The sequence below is a fragment of the Trypanosoma theileri genome (assembly GCF_002087225.1).
Source record: "Trypanosoma theileri isolate Edinburgh chromosome Unknown TM35_Tth_10_V1, whole genome shotgun sequence".
In the NCBI taxonomy this organism is placed as follows: Eukaryota; Euglenozoa; class Kinetoplastea; order Trypanosomatida; family Trypanosomatidae; genus Trypanosoma; species Trypanosoma theileri.
This window is the reverse complement of record NW_021639852.1, coordinates 20,905-40,390: the sequence shown is the minus strand read 5'-3', so window position 1 is coordinate 40,390 and position 19,486 is coordinate 20,905. Positions and strand designations below refer to the sequence as shown.

Genomic DNA, 19,486 nt, shown 5'->3' with positions numbered 1-19,486 from the left:
AAAAAAAAAAAAAAAAAGAAACAAAGAGGTATGTGAGAAGTGGAGAGAGAGAGAGAGAGAGAGAGAGAGAGAGAGAGAGAAGGAAGTTATGAAAAATCTAGTCGTTTTAATGGATGATCGCTAACTAAAACAACATCACAATCATCAGAGGGAATACCTTTACGAAACGGAATATAAGCTGAACTGCCCTTGATTGAGCTGTACTTGCTTGTGGTTTTTTTGGTTTTTCTGGTTTGTGTTTTTTTCTTCTTATTATTGGTTTATTTTGTATTTCTTTTTATTTATTTATTATTGTTGCTGTTTATTATTTAATCTCACAAAGAGTATACATANGTTTTTTTCTTCTTATTATTGGTTTATTTTGTATTTCTTTTTATTTATTTATTATTGTTGCTGTTTATTATTTAATCTCACAAAGAGTATACATACACGTATATATATATATATATATATATATATATATATATATATATATATACGTATACATATACATATACCTGTATAACTGTATACAGATTAAATAAGGTTGTAGTGTGTTGTTATAAAATGAGTACAAAAATTCTTCAGCGAATGGCAGTTGCTGTGGTTGCTGCATCAGCTGGTGTGTACAGCTGTTGCTTCGTCGTGCGTCCTGGAGAGGCTGCTGTTCTTTACAACAAGATTACTGGTCTTAAAGACACAGTATATGGAGAGGGACTCCAGTGCCGCATTCTTGGACTGGATGAAATCAAGCTCTTTAACATCCGCGTTCGTCCACGTGTGTTGCAAACCATGACTGGTACAAAGGATCTTCAGATGGTTAACATTCGTCTGCGTGTATTGTTTCGCCCACAAACTGAACGTCTACCTCAGATATACCGTACATTTGGAATGGACTATGATGAACGTATTCTTCCTTCCATCAGTAACGAGATCCTAAAGGCGGTTGTGGCAGAGTACAAAGCGGAGGAACTTATCCAAAAACGTGATGCGGTCTCCGCTCGTATTTACCAGCTGATGCAAGAAAAGGTGACTCAATTTGGTCTTGTTCTAGAGGACCTTTCTCTTGTGGATATTCAGTTTGGAAAAGAGTTTATGATCGCTGTGGAACAGAAGCAGGTTGCTCAACAGGAGGCGGAACGTTTCCGCTATGTTGTACAGGAGAATGAACAGAAGAAGAAGGCCGCTATTGTACGGGCAGAGGGTGAGGCAGAGTCAGCACGTCTTATTTCTGAAGCGATCAAACGTTCTGGTGATGGTTTACTGGAGCTTCGCCGCATTGAGGCTGCAGTTGATATTGCATCTCAGTTGGTTCCATTACGCAATGTGACTTTCCTCCCAGGCGGTAATAATATGCTTTTTCAAATGAAGAATCCGAGCGGCTAAGAGTTGGTTCTTCTTGTAGGGTGGAGACAAGTGAGAACGGGAAGTGGGAAAACAACAACAACAAAAAAAAAAGAAATGGAAAAAAGAAAGAAAAAAAAAAGACATTTAGGGAGATACTTTTTTTTGTATTTGTAAGTAGCGAAAGCAAAAGGGGATATTAATGAAGGGAGACATAATCATTTGTTTCTCTCTTTTATTTTTCTTCTTCCCCGTCTTACTTTTAATCACTGATGGATGGTGATACATGAGTTCACTTTACTAAGTTAAGACACAAAGGCGTTGCCATCAGGGGTGACTCTTGCGTTTTTTTTTTTTTGGAAAGCGCTGACCTTCGTATGGACCCTAGCACACCTTCTTATTGTAGCAGTTTTGTTGATGCATGAGAAACCAAAGAGTTAACGAAAAGAAAAAAAAAAATACACATATATATTTATATTTATATCTGGTTCTTTTATTTCTCTTTCTCCTCCTCTTTTTTTCTTTCTTCTCTTTTTCCTTCTTTATTTTGACGTGTGTGTTTTTTTTTTTGGTGCATATACGGTGTCCATTTTCTGTTAAAGGTGGCACGTGTAGAGTAAATGCCGACGTTAGACGTGACAACACTATTAGGCAGTAGCCTTAGTGATGAACTCCGTGCGACATCCCTTTTGGTGCTCGATGGCGCTGTTGTAGTGGGAACCAATAGAGGGTCTGTATTGGTTTTTTCGCAGCTTAACAACAACAAGAGGGGAAGTGGTATAGATGCTGCTACGAATGATTGTGATAGTAAAAATACTGAGGATGTTCTTCCTGGTGTTTGTGTGTACGCCCAGACTCTTCACCACGGCCCAGTACACTCTCTCTGCGCCTCCACTGCAGATCTTTTTGCATCTGCTGGCCATGATGCGGCACCGGTTGTGCAGCCCATAACGAATCTGCTAACAAATGGTACAGAACGTGTGCACCGCTTATCAGGACATACAGTTCCTGTAGCAGCAATGGAGTTTTTCTCTACAGGAACTTGGTTGGCGACGTGCAGTGTGGGTGGTCGTTTTATTGTCTTTGACACTATATCCCGTTCAATGCTGTGTGATGTGAATGTTGGCTTCTCTGTTCGTTGTTTGGCACTTTCACCAGACGAGACGACGTGTTTTGTGGGTGGAATGCAAGTTGCCCGTATTGATTTATATGAAAATGATCGCCCAGTGGAGCCACTAGGAAGACGAGATCCCCCGCTCTGGCTTCAGCACTACTCATGGTCTTGTGCCGGTGAAAAATTTATTGTAGAGGCACCTGAAGATTTATTTATTGCGAGACTCTCTGTTACGCCAGACTCACTCACGGCATTCTTTCAACCACGCGATGGTTCGGCTATCGACAGTGCAACTGCCACATGGTATCACAGTGCAGCGGACTACTGGCTTTCCCGCAACTTTGAACGCATCGCAAAGGGTAGTCATTCACAGAAAGAAGAAGAAGAAGAAGAAGAGGGGGAAAAGAAAGAGTTACCTCATCTACCTTTCCGTAAAATACTTCTGGTGGAGGACTCTCAAACAGAGAAAACAGAGATGGAGGGAAATAAGAAAAGGAAAGGATCATCAATGCGACTGCAGGTGTGTAATGGCTGGGATACATGGCCACGCCCTCATGTCCGTGTGGAATCTCAGGAGACTCTGCACATTTCAGCATCTGCAGCACTTTTGGATAAGAAGTTACCAGAGGCTGCGGATGACTCATTGGAGGGCCGTTTGGCCCGTGAAGAAGAACGCGGTAAGGCATTGCAAGCAGAGTGCGATGAGATTGTACACCGCTTGAAGACCATTATGGAGCAAGGAAGCAGAAAACGAACGCGCCAACCCCCTTCCTCTTGAGAGGGAGAAGAAAAGGAAAAAGAAAAGAAAGACAATGAAATGAAAAAAAGTGATGAACCTACATTGCTTAGTAAAAAGAAAAAAAAAAAAGCGTCGATTAAATGAATTTTTGAGTTATGTCTCTTGACCTATACAATGGGTACCTTCACTCCTTTTTATTTGTAATTTTATTGTGAGTTGGTCTATTAAATTTTTTTTTACCCCCCTTCCTGTGCCTTTTTCTTTTCTTTCATTGTATCTATCTTTTGCACTATTTTTTTTTCCCCCCTTCTTAGTGCCCACAGGAAAAAAAAGAAACACACAGAGACAGTTCCCCACATTTAGAGGGATATTGCTTACGCTATTGCTGAGGGCGGGGTGACCACGTGTAGAGATGACCGGGAATGCCCCGGCAGTGTTGCCCAATCTGAGTGCTTTAGTTGGAAGGGATGTCGCGAACAAACTTGTGGAGGCGGCTGGCGGTGTTGTGGCACTCGCGCGACTCTCCGATGCGGCATTGCGGCATCTCGGGCTTTGCGAAGAGGCGCAGTTCCAACGCGCCCGACATCTGCACGCCGGCCATCTTGCGGAGGCTCCAATTTTTGTGGAGTTCTTTGGCGCCGATGATGTGCGGGCGGATGAACTGCGCGCGGCGAAGAAGGCACTAGCCGTGCTCGCCCGCAAGTGTTGTATTGCCGCGAAGGCCGATCTCTCGGGCGGTGCCGTAACAGACGAACTTGGAGAGAAGGAGCGCGAGAAGTTGCGGCACACCTTCGAACTGCTATTGGCAGAGGGGAAAGTAAACGCAACAGACACACAAGCACTTCCCGTTCCGCATGTGTTTGTGCGAGGAGAGGAGATAAAGAAGAAACGTGGTGGTAGGAAGGAGTTCCGCAAACAACAGGCACAGAAGGATGCGCCTAGTGCTTTAGAGCGTGCAGTTTCACACATAAAGATGGGCGTGAGCGAAGAGGAGCAAATGCAAACACTTATGCTGCGCAGCGATGTTAGGGCAGAGCTGTTGAATGGTGTAGCGAAGCCACGGGAGCAGCGAAAACGTCAGCGGGATGAAAAAGATGATGAATACGATGATCTTATGCAAATCCGTCTATAAACTCACTCTGGTGGTAGTAGTGATGATGATGATGATGATGAAAATGCAGTCACTGCTTGTACAAGAAAAGAAAAAAAAAAAGAAAAAAAAAAAGAATTACATTTCTCCACTACGAGCAAATACTCTATTTTACTACTATCCTCCGCATTTTATGACACTCTATTCCCTCTTCTCTTTCTTTCTTTTTCTCCTTTTGTATGTTGTAAGCGACAGAAATTGTACGTGTTTCTACCTTTCTGTCTGTCTGTGTGAGTGTGTGGGTGTGTGAAACTTTAGCTGAAAGTCTTCCTCATTTTTCCACCACTAAAAAGTGAGGGTGTCGGAGGACAATGTATGATATTCTTGAAGAGGCATCCATTATCACCGACTGCGAGGTTTCCGAGGAGCGTAGTGCTAGAGGCAGCTGGAACGGCAGTATACACAATGAACCCTCAGAGGCGGAACCACCATGGTTACCGCCTTCTCATCTTTCTGCACATTTACCGTTTCGTTCTGCTTGCGAATACCTTGACCGCCATTCACGTGATTGGAATGATGAGTTCCAGAAACTCTGGGATGAGGAAACACATCAGCTGTGGGGCACTGATAGTCGTGAGTCTTTGGAACAGTTGCTTAATCACTATGAGTCATATTGTCTTAGTTTGGTAGAAAGCCTCTGTCGAGAAGGTGGCTCCAGCAGTACATGGTCAAGTAAAGCACTAGAGATCCCTGATTGCTTCCGTGTTGGAAACATCATGTTGCGTGTATGGAAAGATGACAAATTAGGTCTTAACATGCAGCGTTGTTTCCGAGTCTTACTCGATTGTAAAGCACCTCGTATAGCTTTTCCTCTTACTGCAGCATTTCGTTATTATAATGTTAGCATTACAGCACAAGCTGTTATACCAATAGCACGTGGTCGTGCTCCGCTCTATCGTGGCGATGGTGTTGCGGATCCACTACTACATTCTCCTTTACGTGATTACCTTTCTTTCTTACTGGAGGCACTTAATGTTATTCCACACGGTATTGGTGTACAGTCAAAGCATTTAGGGGTGGAGGTTTATGAAGGTGCGGATAGGCGTCTTTACCTTCTTAATCCTATTGGACTTTTACCACCATTGAATGGAATATCGTCAAGTCGTTCCGTTCCACTTCGTCGTTGGTGGCATATTGTGCGGGGACCTCCGGCTGTATTTATGCAACCACCGCTGGAGTCTTATGATCGAGATGTTTCTAATATTTATTTCTCACTTCTTGACGCAATGCATGAAGTTGGTGTACGTAGACATAAAGCTATGGTTCGTATTTTACATGAAAATGGACTCAATATTTGTTTACTGGGTAAAGTGTTGCGACACCTTCTCTCACAAACGGATGAGAATACTAATGATGATGATGATGATTATGATGATGAGAATAAGGAAAATTTATCACGATTGATTGGTGTAGAGATTATTGCACGTGCTGTACGTCGTGTAATGTATAATCAAGTAACTCTTGATCGCGCCCCTCGTACCGTTAAAACAGCAAATGGTTATTTAGCACGTGCTGTTAGTGCTATGATAGATACGGATTCAAATCGTTTTATCTACGGTCTTATTCCAACCATAAACAGGATGTTCCCAACTAGTGATAATGATAATTTACTTCAAAATTATTTACAATCTCTACTTCGTGATAATACATTACTTGCAACTAAACGATTATGCTCTCTATGCGGTTTTATCCTTAACAGAGGTATTGTAGAACGTATTGATTGTATCCCATCGTCACACAATTTTAGTAGTTATGTAGATGTTAGTCATGAGAGCGCTGTACCAGTATTTATGTTAAATACAAAAAAGGAAAGTGATGTTACTCGTGGTCTCTTTACATCTTTGATATTACCTTATCATATTGTTCATCAAGTACGAGCTGGTCACTTTCAACAAGCTATGCGTCTCGCTCGACGTATTGTTGCCGTACGAGCACGAGCCAAAAGACAATTCTTATACTTTGAGGCATTAATAAACGCGGCAGTTGTTACTACACAAGCTGGAAATCATGAAAGTGCAAAAGAAATGCTTGAACGGGTACGAACTGGAATGCGTATTACACCTGCTGTTAAACTTGGTGTTCTAAAGAATTCTGGAACCTTATTAATTCCACGTAATAATTATTTTCTCCCAGGTCGTGTTGAGGTTGAAGTAACAGATGGTTTTCTTGATTGTTGTTCTGGAGAATATGTGGAGGCACGAAAGAAATTTCTTTCTGCTATTGATTTGGGCTGTTCAATGGACACTTCAAGCGCGGAGTTTGCTACTTACTTACTTTTATTACCTTTCGCAGGTCTTCTGGAGACTGCCGTGCGTTCCTCCGTTGTAACGATTGGAGAATTGCTTGCCATGTGGAGACGTCTTCGTCTTCTTCTTGGGCCTTCTATTTATGGGGCGACTATTTGTGAACAGTTAGCCTCTTTACTATTTGAAAGAGGAATATATGAAACTGCGGTGGAGCGATTGCGAGATGCGATGGAGATTGTAGCTCTTCTCCTTGGTGATCAATCATTTGAAGTTGGTGTATTATTAAATAAACTTGCATTTGTTTATTATACATGGGATGTCAAACGTTTTGGAGTACTTTGTACCTCTTTACTGCAATTCTCAGAAACTATTATGATTGAAACCAAAGGGGATTTAACTGTTTCGCATCTCTGTGTAGTGGAGAATACTGTAATGACATTAATGATGCGTGGAAAGTTTGTAGAAGCCTCTGGGAGATTACGAGCGGTATTAAATCCCTCATCTCAGAGAATTCTCCGTATTCCACGGGAACACCCTGTGATGGTGCGACTTTACGAAACTCAGGAACGTCTTAAAACGTTGTTTACACCTACTGCCATTGTAATTATTCAACGCCGTTGGAGGGAATATAAAAGACGAGTGGTGTTAAACATTGTATTTGAGGTAAATGCATGTCTTTTACAACGTGTGGGACGTGGGATGCTACGTCGTAAATTATTACTCTTATACTCTAGAAGTTATATTCATTTAGAAGAGTTGTATCGACATGACTATGAATTTACTTTACTTAACTTTTCTAAACCATTATTACGTGCTTCAGAATTAATATCAAAGAAGTGTCGTAATTGGAATGGAGAATTTCAATACCACCATCAATGTGATTTAATGTGGGATGCAGATTCTTATACAGCACGGAAAGAACATTTAACGGCTTTAGAGCAGGAATTTCATAATACTGTAGTGGAAGGTATTAAAAGTTCACAAAAGTTATCACGGGGATTAATACCTGTACCAAGTTGTTCTACTTCTTTTGTGAAGGAAAATATTGTTATTACACGAGTGGCAAAAGATGATGAATTTCCAAAATGGCAGAATAAACTCTCCGCCTTGTTGAGACAGTCTCCAACAGCTTTTTTCACCGCTGCTTTATGTGATTACGTTGTGGTAGAAGATGAGGCCTATTTTGCACAAGCTCTTATTCCTGTACACCGTAAACCACAATTTATTATTGCTAGTGATGGAAAAATTGATGTAGGAACTTATGGGGAATCATGTGGTATTTTTGAAGAGATATCTTGGCTTCTCCTTGGTCATGGCTTAAATCATCATACCAATTGTGTGTTTGGGGCAGAGATTGTAAAAGCTATGGATGGTATGTGGTACTTGACTAATGGGATTCGTTTCCTTGCCTCTTCACAAGATTCCACAGATAATTTATCGGAGACTTCAAATACATCTCCATATGAAAAGGCTCTTCAGTTGTGTGCGATGAATCAGCAGAAACAAGCGGTTGCTCTCATGGAACAGTACATTTTATCCAGAAAGTGGTATCATTGCGCTGGTGAAATACTCGCACGGAGTTTTCTGGCCTATTGCCGTGCTGCAGCAGGGGAACTGAAAGATACCATATTTAAAGTTTCTAATATCGGAGATAATATTGAGAAAAGGGGATGGACGTTATTAACCACTCGATTGAATTATTTACTTGGACGGGCTTTAATTCGCATTGGAGAGTACGCACAGGCTATTGAACCACTAATGGAACAATTTCAAATTTTAAAAAGTGAACGCTTTCATGCGTACTATGCAGCTTACCCTATTCTTGATAGTGCTCTCTGGCTTGGTAGAGCCTCTCGCAATGCTGGTAAACCACTGCAACGATCTGTGATCACTTTTACACTTCACGTGGCGACTAATAGTGAACCAACAGAACTGTTGTTTGAAACTTGTGCGGCTATGACTCACTACTGCATGGAGTCCGGGGAATTACAACTTGCAGAGGAATTCGCCGCCGTACGTGAACGTAAAGTGAAGGAACTTGATGAGGCATCTAGTCTACGGTATGCTAAAGCCCTTCATGATCACAGTCAGTTACTCTTTCGAAGAGGTGGGAAGGAGAGTTACGAGGCAAGTGCTTCCATGTTAACAGCTGCTATTCGTATTGTGGAAACGGCTCAACCAGATTCTCTAGCTCTTGGCATTATGTTAAACAATTACGGATCCTTACTCACACATATGAATAAGTTATCATCTGCGAAGAAAGCACTTTTAAATGCCCAGCGGTTACTTCAAACACATCTAAGTAGAGAACATCAAGAGATGATTAGTTGGCGGAAAAATATGAAGATTCTTGAGAATAGAATACGAAGAGGAGCTGCGCTACGCATTCAGCATGCCGTACGCCGTTGGATAGAAAGAAGAGCTTCCAGCAGACGTTTAGAGTTAGAAGACCCGGAACGATACGGTGCTCTCCTGCGCTATCAATTAGTCTCACGTATGAAACGTCTTGTTGTTTCAGAGGCAACAGGACGAATTTTTATTGCGGATGAGGAAAATGAACTTTTTTATCTTTTACAATGTAAACAAAGACAGAGTCTTGGAAACGCCAAGATAGCAACCATTCTTCGTCAAACTCATGGGGCAAGGATGAACATTCATAAAGAAAAAATATTAACATCTCTTGCAGAACTCACAGAGTTAGAAAAAAATATTCGAGATGTAATTATCTCTTTCCAGTATAAAGAGCAGGAAATGCTATTTATACAGGGTTTATGGGAAAGACATCGTTTAGGTCGTCGTTCTATTATTCGTGAAAATCATATGATGCGCATTACACTCAAAATATGGCGTATCGATAATGTACAAACCGTAATACGTAGTGATATGTTACGATCACATTTGAGATTATTACTTTATCTTGTCTCACGTGAGGAGGCTGCACGGCGTAAAATGCTTGAACGGATAAATCGAAAGAAAAAACGGGCGCTTGGGGTTAATATTAGTCGTATATTGAATCAAAATCGTCATAGTAACCACCGTCCAAGACGTCGAAAAAACTTTCAACGCATATTCGAAGATCTTATTATCGAAGAACAGGTACGCAGAGAAAGTATTGTAAAGAAAGAGGCGATATTGTCGCGTGACTTTTTTTTTGGACCACTTGTAGATTCAGAGGAAGATTCAGAGAAAGATTCCTCTGGAATATGGTGACAATAATCAAAGTAATCATAGTAAAACATGAGATTTTTTTTTCAAAGTCTCGTGGCATTTTTGTGACTTATTTATATACATATGTTTTTTTTTTTTTTGTATCATACTTTATGTTTGCCCCTTATTATTATTTTTTTTGTTATTTTATTTATTTTATTTTATTATTTTATTTTTTTTTTTTGATTTTTGATTTTCTTTTTTTTGTCTTTTTTATTTACTTTCTGCATCATGTGAATATTCTTCTACGTCGTTACATTCTCTTTGTTAGCCCTTCAACCTGTTCTTTTTTTTTGTTTTTCTTTCTTCTTTTATTATTATTTCAAAAAGTTGTTTGGGAATTCATGGATCGCCCTTTTCTTTCGGCATGTGCCGAGTTCTATCCTTCGTATAGAAACTGGAATGCAGAGTTTCAGTTGGCCTGGGAAATGGAGGACAATACGGTTTCTCAAGCCGAGAGTCGTCTGGAGGCCCTTCGCCGTGTGGAGAGAGAGTTTGTGGCGGACGCCGTGCGCACGGTGAAGCAAATCGTGACGCTTGACGATGACGGCCCGCGGGAGATGCCGAAGTTCCTGCAGTGCTACCGTGTGGACAACATCTTCTTCCGCGTGCTGCCGGACAGCCGCTCTGGCCGCAACTACGTGGCGTCCCTCCGCGGTGTCCTGCAGAGCCGCACCCGCCTGCTCACGGTGCCCCTCTCATGTATGCTTTTCTACCGGGGGATGCCGGTGCTGGCGCAGGCCCTCGTTCCAATGCCGCGGCTACCCACGCAGCTCTACGGCGCAGATTGTGCAAATAATCACGAGGTGGAGGCAGAAATTCTGCACATGGCAGATGCACTCAACATTGTATTACCAAACGTTGTAAACTGTGAAGTGTATGAGGGACTGGATGGACGATGGTACTGTACATTAACAAATGCGACAACGTTTCCTTTGGGGGAAGTTCCTCACGTCAGTTGCCCTTTAAAACGTCAAGAAATGCTTGCATGTTGTGCTTATGTTACCAGTGGACCAAGGGATGTTCTGGCTGTATTGCATTCTCCAATATTCTTGAATGCGGTAACTCAATTAAAGAAGTTCTCTACGACAGATATTCAAGTTGAGTTGTGTAGGACATTACATACCCATGGTGTAAACTTGTGTTACCTTAAAGAGGTTTTACGAGCGTTTCTTGAGTTTCAACAAACCGACAAGGAAACGTTGAGAGTTGTAGAGTCATCTATTATTGTGGAAATGTTCGCTCGTACTATGAAGCAGGAGTTTTACTTAAGAATACAGTCTAACCGTACAGCATATGATGATGAAATACTACAAAATGAAATTACACGACGTATTGCGTATGGATTAGATGAAGCGCAATTTAAACAAATGTTTCTACCTGTATTGATGCGCAAATATTATGTTTCTCATGGAGAAAAAGATATTATTGCCTTATGTGAAACGGTACGTTCTACAAGGCGACACGAAATTATTTCACGTCTTTCTCTTTTATTGGGCGCTTGTTCACGCCCAGAAGGTACTTCCTCAAAGGATAAAATTGTCTGGGTACCTAAAATTTGTTCAAGTGTTATACCATTGTTATTAGAACCTAAAAGGATTATGGATCTCGCCGCTTACTATGACTCAACCAAAACAACAGCTGGTCATATGTATGCTTTTTGTTTACCATTACAGGCAAAAGTAGCCTATTGGGGAGGAAATGTTGAAAAATCACTAGAGTATACACGTTTAATTGTAGCCGGAGAAAAATATAGGCATGATCACTTAAACCTTCCTTACCTTTATGCACTACGTGATATGTGCGAATTACTCTTTGGTGGAGTTAGTATTGAACATATTGAAGAAGGACATAAACATCTTGACATACTACTACAAGGATTTAAAAAATTATCAGGTCCACTCACTCTTCTTCGTCGATACATAGAGTGTGCATGTTGGATGTTAGGTTCTTCTGATATAGTGGATATGAGGATTGAGGCGTTGGGTTGTTTTCGAACTGCCGGAAAGCTTATGCCTTCTGGTTTACGCAGCGACCATGGCGCCTGGTTGTATATTCGACCATTTCTTGGTGAACTGCGTTGTAAGCAGGCAATGTCTCCACAGGTGAAGGTGGATATTGTAGATATTGCAAGGGATGCGAAGGAGTTAGCGTCCATTGTGACGCCATCGGATTTCTTTGTAGAGTACTTATGGGAACTTGGGATGGAGCTACGCTGCGATGCACACTACGAGGAAGCCACGAAGACACTTCTTAAGGCCCTCCGCATGTGTAAAAAAGTACCACGCAGTCAGTTGGATGTCAACGCGTTAACACAAGATATCATCGGTACGTACCACGCGTGGGATCCGGTGAAGTACGGCGCTTACTGTGATACTCTTCTCGCCACTCTGCCAGATGCATCTAGCAGAAATACTTCTCACCCAAGTGATCCGCGTCGTGACAGCTCAGAGCGATAAGTAAGGTTTTTTTTTGTATCGTCAGCATTGTTACTTATATGTGATTTCGTTTTTGTTCTCGAGACTTGCTTGTGTGCTATTATGTTCATCTCCTTCCCGGACTTTTTTTCTTTTTTCTTCTTTCTTGTTTTTTTTTTTTTTTTTTTTTTTTTTTTTTTTATTTTCTCTTTCTTCTCTCACGCACAAATTCATCAGCGCTTGCATTAGATGTGTCATTGTAGGCAATGGTGTAGACCGGAGAAATCGGATTGAAAACCATGTGAGAGCATATTGCAGCGTCGTATTTCTCTTTTGGTACCGTTCTCCTCTCTCATTTTTTAATTTATTGTTCGCTATCTCTCTCTCTTTCTCTCTATTTCTGTATTTTCTTGTGGCAAAAATAATGGCAAAAAAAAAGGGGAAAAAATCCTCCTTATATTATTATTATTATTGATTAGAGAGAGAAATCTTGTGTCTGAAATCAATTAAAGAAGATTCTGGGAAGTTTGCGGAATTAAAGGAAATATAGCAAAAAACCAAGAAAAGGGACAATACGTTTCTCAATACGCTCGATCCATATATGGGTGTTTCTCATTTATCCCTACTCTCCCAGAGGTATTTTCGTGCGTTATGTTGAAGTGTCAAATTGTATGCTCTACAATGTCCGTTGATGTCTTTTATTCTCCCCCTCTTTTTTTTTTTTTTGTATTTTCTCTTTCCCCACTCATTATTTTTTTTCTTTATTTTTTTAAATAATTTTTTCTTTTGTTGTTGCGCTTCGCACCAATAAAACAACAACAACAACAAACTAATGTGATATAAGGTTTTTCTTAAACAAATAGTCGGTGGTCACCATTGTGTGAATAAGGAGAAGAGAAACAACACAAAAGTGGAGTCATCAACACGGTACAATGCGTCGTTCGCAGACTACTGGTACCCCAGTGCGGGAGAGACGGTCAAATGTAATGTTTTTCCCCGAAACGGAAATGTCTGCGACTGTTCCGAGTCCTTCGCGTTCACGTTCGCCAACCGTAAGCACCGGATCTCAGCGGGTTTCTTCTGCGAAACGACTCTCTGTTGTAGAGGCATCACGGCACCGTCTCTCCATACGCAAGTCCGCAGCGTTCCCTATGCAGCAGACTGCCCCAAAGCCATTTCTTGCATCCTGCGCAGATATCACACGACACGGAAGAGACTGGAATGCAGAGTTTCAGTTGGCCTGGGAAATGGAGGACAATACGGTTTCTCAAGCCGAGAGTCGTCTGGAGGCCCTTCGCCGTGTGGAGAGAGAGTTTGTGGCGGACGCCGTGCGCACGGTGAAGCAAATCGTGACGCTTGACGATGACGGCCCGCGGGAGATGCCGAAGTTCCTGCAGTGCTACCGTGTGGACAACATCTTCTTCCGCGTGCTGCCGGACAGCCGCTCTGGCCGCAACTACGTGGCGTCCCTCCGCGGTGTCCTGCAGAGCCGCACCCGCCTGCTCACGGTGCCCCTCTCATGTATGCTTTTCTACCGGGGGATGCCGGTGCTGGCGCAGGCCCTCGTTCCAATGCCGCGGCTACCCACGCAGCTCTACGGCGCAGATTGTGCAAATAATCACGAGGTGGAGGCAGAAATTCTGCACATGGCAGATGCACTCAATATACCTTTTCCTGATGGTACACTTGAAGTGTATGAAGGACTTGATGGCCGTTTTTATTTAACAAATTCAAATTCGACGTTGACTCCACTTTTTGTTGATGATACTATTATGAAACGGCAAGAAATGCTGCGAATTTGCAGTCATGTGTCGGATGGACACAATGATACCCTTTCAGTGCTTGACAACATTGAGGTTCTAGATGCCATTGTACGGGCTTGTATGGACAGCGAGTCCCGTTCAGTTGTTGATAGCCTCAGAAATGTTTCTGAAATATTGCACTCATTTGGGGTAAACTTATGTTTGTTGAAACAAGTAATGCGGAAAATAGCTGAATCCAAGAAGTATGATATGGTGATACTCAGACAAGTAAATGAGTTTATTTGTGTGGAAATGTTGGCAAGATCGGTAAAGCAAGAATTTTACTTGGAGGTTCAGGGTAAACGTGTCGCGTATGATGATGAAGTCTTGGGCGCTACCCTCTCCAAGCGTATGGGTGATGTATTTGCTAATGTTGATGTATTTCAAAGCCGTTTCTTAGAAGTAGTTGCAAAGAAATATGGTGTTGTAGATGAAGATGATGATATTATACAACTTCTTACAACTGTTCGCTCAACTCGGAAGGCAGATATTGTGGCTCGTGTCTGTGCATTACTTGGAGTAACCATTGAGAAAACTGGTGGAAATCGTTCCGATATGACATGGCATGCTAATGTAAATGCACGCGTTATCCCTCAACTTGCTGACCCGCGAGAGATGCGTATTCTGGCCGAAAAATATCGTACTATTTTTACACAAGAGAGTCATCGATATGCTTTCTGCTTCCCTGTTCGTTGGAAGGTTGCGTGTTGGGAAGGACGTTACGATGAGGCATTAGATCTTGTTCATGAAACTGCTACAGCACAATATAAACGATATGGTGAACAGGCCATTGTGACTCTATATGCACGACGAAGTGAATGTGAGGTATGCTTTGCTACTATGCAAAAGAAATGCATTGCTGAAGGAAGAAGTTTATTTCCAGGAGTTATGAAGGGGTTTGAAGAATTAACTTGTTTAGTAACGCAAGGAAGACGTCATATAGAGTACGGATTTTGGATCTTACGTGTGGCATTGGTTTATCAGCAAGATGATTTGGTTGTATATCGTAGCTGTGTAGAAGAAGCTGTAGAACATTTCTACAAAGCTATTGAAAAACTTCCAGCATACCTCAAAAGTGAGCATGGTTCATGGTTACACCTTCAACCATATAAGGGACTTTTACAATGTAAACAATTGCTTCCATCGTGCTCTGTTAACACAAAAGAACTTGTGGAACATTCTATTGAATTAAGTACCATTGGTTGGGCATCCGATTTTTTTATGTTATATCTTTGGGACTTAAGTTTACAACTAGAGACGGAAGGTCGTTACGAAGAAGCTATTCGAGTTCTTCTTACGGCTATTACAGTAAGTAAGAAAAAACCTACAGTTTCTCTTGATTTACCTACTCTCTTATTGGATGCTGCACATATTTACCGATCTTGGGATCAAGAGAAGTACTGTGAGCATTGTCTTACCTTATTACGTGAAGCTGCAGAAAAGGCAGTACAACTCTTTGGTGTACGTAGTAGGGAGTATGCTGTAATTTTAAACAATAAAGGTGCAATGGAAATTGAACTTAACCGTTTAGCAGAGGCTGGTGAGTCATTGGAAAAGGCAGGTATTGCTTTTGAAGAGGCAGGTGTTCCACAGGATGACCCAGATTATAAGACGTATCTTGATAATCTTATTTATTTGGAGCAACGTCTTTCAGCTCGACCGACGGTGCGAAGAGGATTTCTGCAACGTTACCCATTTTTGGCAACCACTGCGGATGAATTTCCTTTCAGTGCTGTTCGTCCACTTGAAGATGATGTCTTTGTTGGATTAGCACACCAACGGGTACGAATGGATGGTGGTACAACGGAGGCCAAACAAATAGAACAAATGATGAAAGAACGGGTATGGGAGTTGTTTAGATATATTCAAGATGGTGATATTTTAAAACGACATCCCTACTTGCCAGCCGTTATTCAAGGTGTACCAACTGCAAGTTTAAATCTTGACGATGATATGATATTTACAGAATTCATATCTAAAATGCATCGCAGCAGAAATCATGACGAAAGGAGGTTGTTGGAGTGTAGCATTCGTGACTATGTTGTTAAAAAAGCAGAAGATGCTGCTCTTCAACGTGCCTATATGATGCGCTTAGAACAAGAGTTCAACGATAAACACGGAGAGTACGTGAATTTAATGTATCCTATCCCTTGGTTATACGTCTTGGAAGATGAACAATTCAATCTTTTAACAGATGAGCTGCAAAAAAACATTATCTCACAGTCTCCAACAGCACAGATTCAATCTATTCAAGAGAAGATAGGTCGCCGTGTGAGAGAAATTGAAGAGGAGATGTTTGAGTGGAGGCAGGTACTTGTGCAGTGGTTATCACCTTCAAAGCTTTACACTGTTTCCTCTAAGGATTTTATTGGTGATGTTCCTTTACTTGATTTGCTTCGGGTACGCCGATTAGCTGATTCACCTGATGATACCTCAGTCGAAAAAATAGACACCCTTATACGTGATAAACTCACAGCAATGTGGGAACGTGCCCACATTACTCGAGCGTGTCTTGCAGTAGATGATGAGGAATTGCACCGAGAGTTCCCTTTTCTTACAGAGATGCCACACCATCAACGACTGTCAACGCTTCTACTACATGAGGATCAAATGGTGACAAATATCGCAGCACAACTGCGTAAAGGAAGCACTGATAATCGTCTCCAGTCAGAGATGACTGCTGCAGTAAAGACTATTGCTGCATACCGACGTGACTCTAATGAACTAAAAAAATGGTACTACGACATTGAGAGTATCAATACTGCAAACATTTCACTTGAAACTGTTCCAATGGTGCGAGACGATTTTTACTTAGAACTTTGGCAAACCAGAAATATAGCGAAGGAAGGACATGAAGAAAATTCTCCATTAATATTGGCAGTAACCCATAGGATGGGACAACGAATTATGCAGATGAACTCGTGGATGCGCAAGGTATGTGCTAATGGTTACCGACGGCGATTGCGACTTGAAAGTAAGTATCCATTTTTAACTCGGCGTCATCGGGGGTACACCTTGGAAGCACTAGATATCGAAGAAGACGAGGAGTTTATGTCAATTGTACGACAACGACAAGAACTTGTTGCTTCTTCTGATGCAGTACTTGGTGATATTGAACGTCTTGGCCGCCGCGCCAACAAGAGGGTAGAAAAAATTGCCTCTCGTCGTGTAAAAGAAACAGAGCAAATGAGTAGGCGATATCCTTTCATCCCAAACAAACTGGAGGGTGTAGAGACAGCAACTATCCGATTGGAGGACAATGAAACATTTATGGAAAAAGCAGCATACTATGCACGCCTACGTGAATCTGGTAGCAGCGACACTGAAGTGCGATGTCGACGACTAGCAAGGGAGATGGAAAACCTTGCAATCGCTACAGCCCGAGAAGTCCGCATTCGTGAATGGCGAGAGTGTATAGAAAGCGAGGACTTGCACGAGCGTTACCCGTTCCTTCCTGAGGAGCCAGCTCGTGGAGTACTGCTTGGCGATGTGCATCCAGTGCAACAACCAGAATTCCGCGAACTGTCGAACAAGCTGGATGAGCTGCGCCAGGATCCAACTGGTAATGCAGCTGAGATCAGCTCGACAGAGGAGGCCATGAGGGCACTGGTAGTTCGATTTGCCGAGGAGCGAGCGGACGCAACTGAGGCCGCACACGTAGAGTACCCCTTCTTGCCAAGGCGCGTGCTGGGAGTTCGTCTCGGTGATCTTCCTTTGAATGAGGATGAATTGTTTGCTGCCGCCGCCAAAGAAGGTATAGAAGGAAAGGAATCTCTTCTTCAGTCGAGAGTAGTTCAAATGGCTATGTGTCATAATCTAAATGAAGCGCAATTGGCTGACAACGATGATGCTGTGCTCGCCCAACATCCTTACCTTGTATACACTTCTCGTAAGTGTTTCCCTTTAAGACATCTTCCCTTGGAAGATGATGTTGTCTTCAATGAAAGACTAGAAGAATACGAAGATCTCATGCAGCGATCCTTTCTTGATGAAGATGCCACGGCGTCAGTGAGGTTCCTACTGGCTAGTCGTGCTGACGAACTTGCATTACAAGAGATAGAAAGGATTGAGCTGCTTAAGAGAACTTTCGTTGCTCTCGAACCGCTCTCTTTAGAAGATCTTCGCCACTTACAGGATCGACGGGAATTTCAAACCTTCAGTGATGATAGTGCAACTAATATTTCTCAAGTTGTACTGGAGGATGCAAAGCGAAGCATTATGGAAGAACGAGAAGATCGTGCCGCAAAGTTACGTGAAGTGGATGCGCTTCGTAAGGCATATCCAGTACTCGGCCGCAATGTTGATCCTAGTATGCTTGACAACCCAGTCATAGCAAAGCTTGTAGACGATCATGAAGAACTTATGAATGATTCAGATGGAAATGCGGGAAAGTTGCAGAAACTAGAAGAAGCAATCGCACAACATGCTAGTGAGCACAACCTTATTCTTAGAGGAGAACAAGGGGCTGTCGAAAGACCACACAGCCCAAGTACAAGGTACGCTGTTGATATCTCCTTTAGCAAAATAGAGGAAGACCTTATAGATGATGAATATTACCAGGAACTTATAAAACTACAGAATAGTGTCAAAGAAAGAAATGATCCTGCAGACGCACCGTTACTCCGCCGAATTAAGGCACAAATCGATGGAAGACGGAATCAGATAAAAAACGATGGAATGAAGAAAGTTGCAAACAATAAAAAAATTGCAGCAAGAATATCAAAACGATTCCCCTTTCTAAAACCACAACACTGTGGAATTCCGCTACATAGACTGCATCTTAATGATGATGATGAGATACGAAAATACGAACAAGAACGAAACACTATTTTATCAGAAAATAAGCACCATACATCAGACATTGATAACATTATATATGACCGTGTGGAGGACATTGCACGTGGGCTGCAGGAGGAGGAAAGTTCACTTGAGGCGATGCTCCCTTTTCTTGGTAGTACTGTAAAAGGTGTTCCTCTTCGTGAACTCTCCCTCATGGAGGATTCGGCGTTCGCAAAACTTGCAGCACAATACACATCGGAGGAGGTATCTTCGGGCGATGCGGCCGAGCGCGCACGCCTTGAGCAGGAGATGCGGGACCAAGCTGGTCGCATAGCGCGGGATGTGCGGATGGCTCGAAGGCGCGACGGCGTGAGGGGTGAGGACTTGCACGAGCGTTACCCGTTCCTTCCTGAGGAGCCAGCTCGTGGAGTACTGCTTGGCGATGTGCATCCAGTGCAACAACCAGAATTCCGNGCAGGCCCTGCGTGAAGCTGAAGCGGGTGATGCTGAGGAGCAGGAGAAATTGCGGGCGAAGGGCCTAACAGACCCTGATGTTGCCTCAAGTATGGAGGGAATGGCAGGTCACGAGGAGTCCGCATCTCAACAAGGGGAGCTGGCCGGTAACGCAATTGCCACAGAGGTCTCAGCGATTGCCGATTCCGACAGCCATGGGACGTCTCACCCATCACAAGATGTGGTGCGCACGACC

At 42.5% G+C, this 19,486-nt stretch overlaps 6 protein-coding genes across 6 annotated transcripts; all 6 read left to right on the top strand.

The window, feature by feature from the left end:
- Window positions 1-546: 546 nt before the first annotated feature.
- On the top strand, window positions 547-1,365 carry TM35_000101100 (putative prohibitin; the record flags this gene model as incomplete). The annotated part of the gene is made up of 1 exon (XM_029024601.1): window positions 547-1,365. The coding sequence occupies one exon, from the start codon at window positions 547-549 to the stop codon at window positions 1,363-1,365; it is 819 nt and encodes a 272-aa protein (XP_028883908.1).
- Window positions 1,366-1,943: 578 nt separating this feature from the next.
- Window positions 1,944-3,215, top strand: TM35_000101090 (uncharacterized protein; the record flags this gene model as incomplete). Its single annotated transcript, XM_029024600.1, has 1 exon — window positions 1,944-3,215. The coding sequence occupies one exon, from the start codon at window positions 1,944-1,946 to the stop codon at window positions 3,213-3,215; it is 1,272 nt and encodes a 423-aa protein (XP_028883907.1).
- A 373-nt stretch (window positions 3,216-3,588) lies between these two features.
- Window positions 3,589-4,308, top strand: TM35_000101080 (uncharacterized protein; the record flags this gene model as incomplete). Its single annotated transcript, XM_029024599.1, has 1 exon — window positions 3,589-4,308. The coding sequence occupies one exon, from the start codon at window positions 3,589-3,591 to the stop codon at window positions 4,306-4,308; it is 720 nt and encodes a 239-aa protein (XP_028883906.1).
- Window positions 4,309-4,637: 329 nt separating this feature from the next.
- On the top strand, window positions 4,638-9,782 carry TM35_000101070 (uncharacterized protein; the record flags this gene model as incomplete). The annotated part of the gene is made up of 1 exon (XM_029024598.1): window positions 4,638-9,782. One exon carries the CDS (start codon window positions 4,638-4,640, stop codon window positions 9,780-9,782), a length of 5,145 nt encoding a protein of 1,714 aa, XP_028883905.1.
- Window positions 9,783-10,123: 341 nt separating this feature from the next.
- TM35_000101060 (uncharacterized protein) lies at window positions 10,124-12,238 on the top strand (the record flags this gene model as incomplete). The annotated part of the gene is made up of 1 exon (XM_029024597.1): window positions 10,124-12,238. One exon carries the CDS (start codon window positions 10,124-10,126, stop codon window positions 12,236-12,238), a length of 2,115 nt encoding a protein of 704 aa, XP_028883904.1.
- Window positions 12,239-13,128: 890 nt separating this feature from the next.
- TM35_000101050 (uncharacterized protein) lies at window positions 13,129-19,266 on the top strand (the record flags this gene model as incomplete). Its single annotated transcript, XM_029024596.1, has 1 exon — window positions 13,129-19,266. One exon carries the CDS (start codon window positions 13,129-13,131, stop codon window positions 19,264-19,266), a length of 6,138 nt encoding a protein of 2,045 aa, XP_028883903.1.
- Window positions 19,267-19,486: the final 220 nt, after the last annotated feature.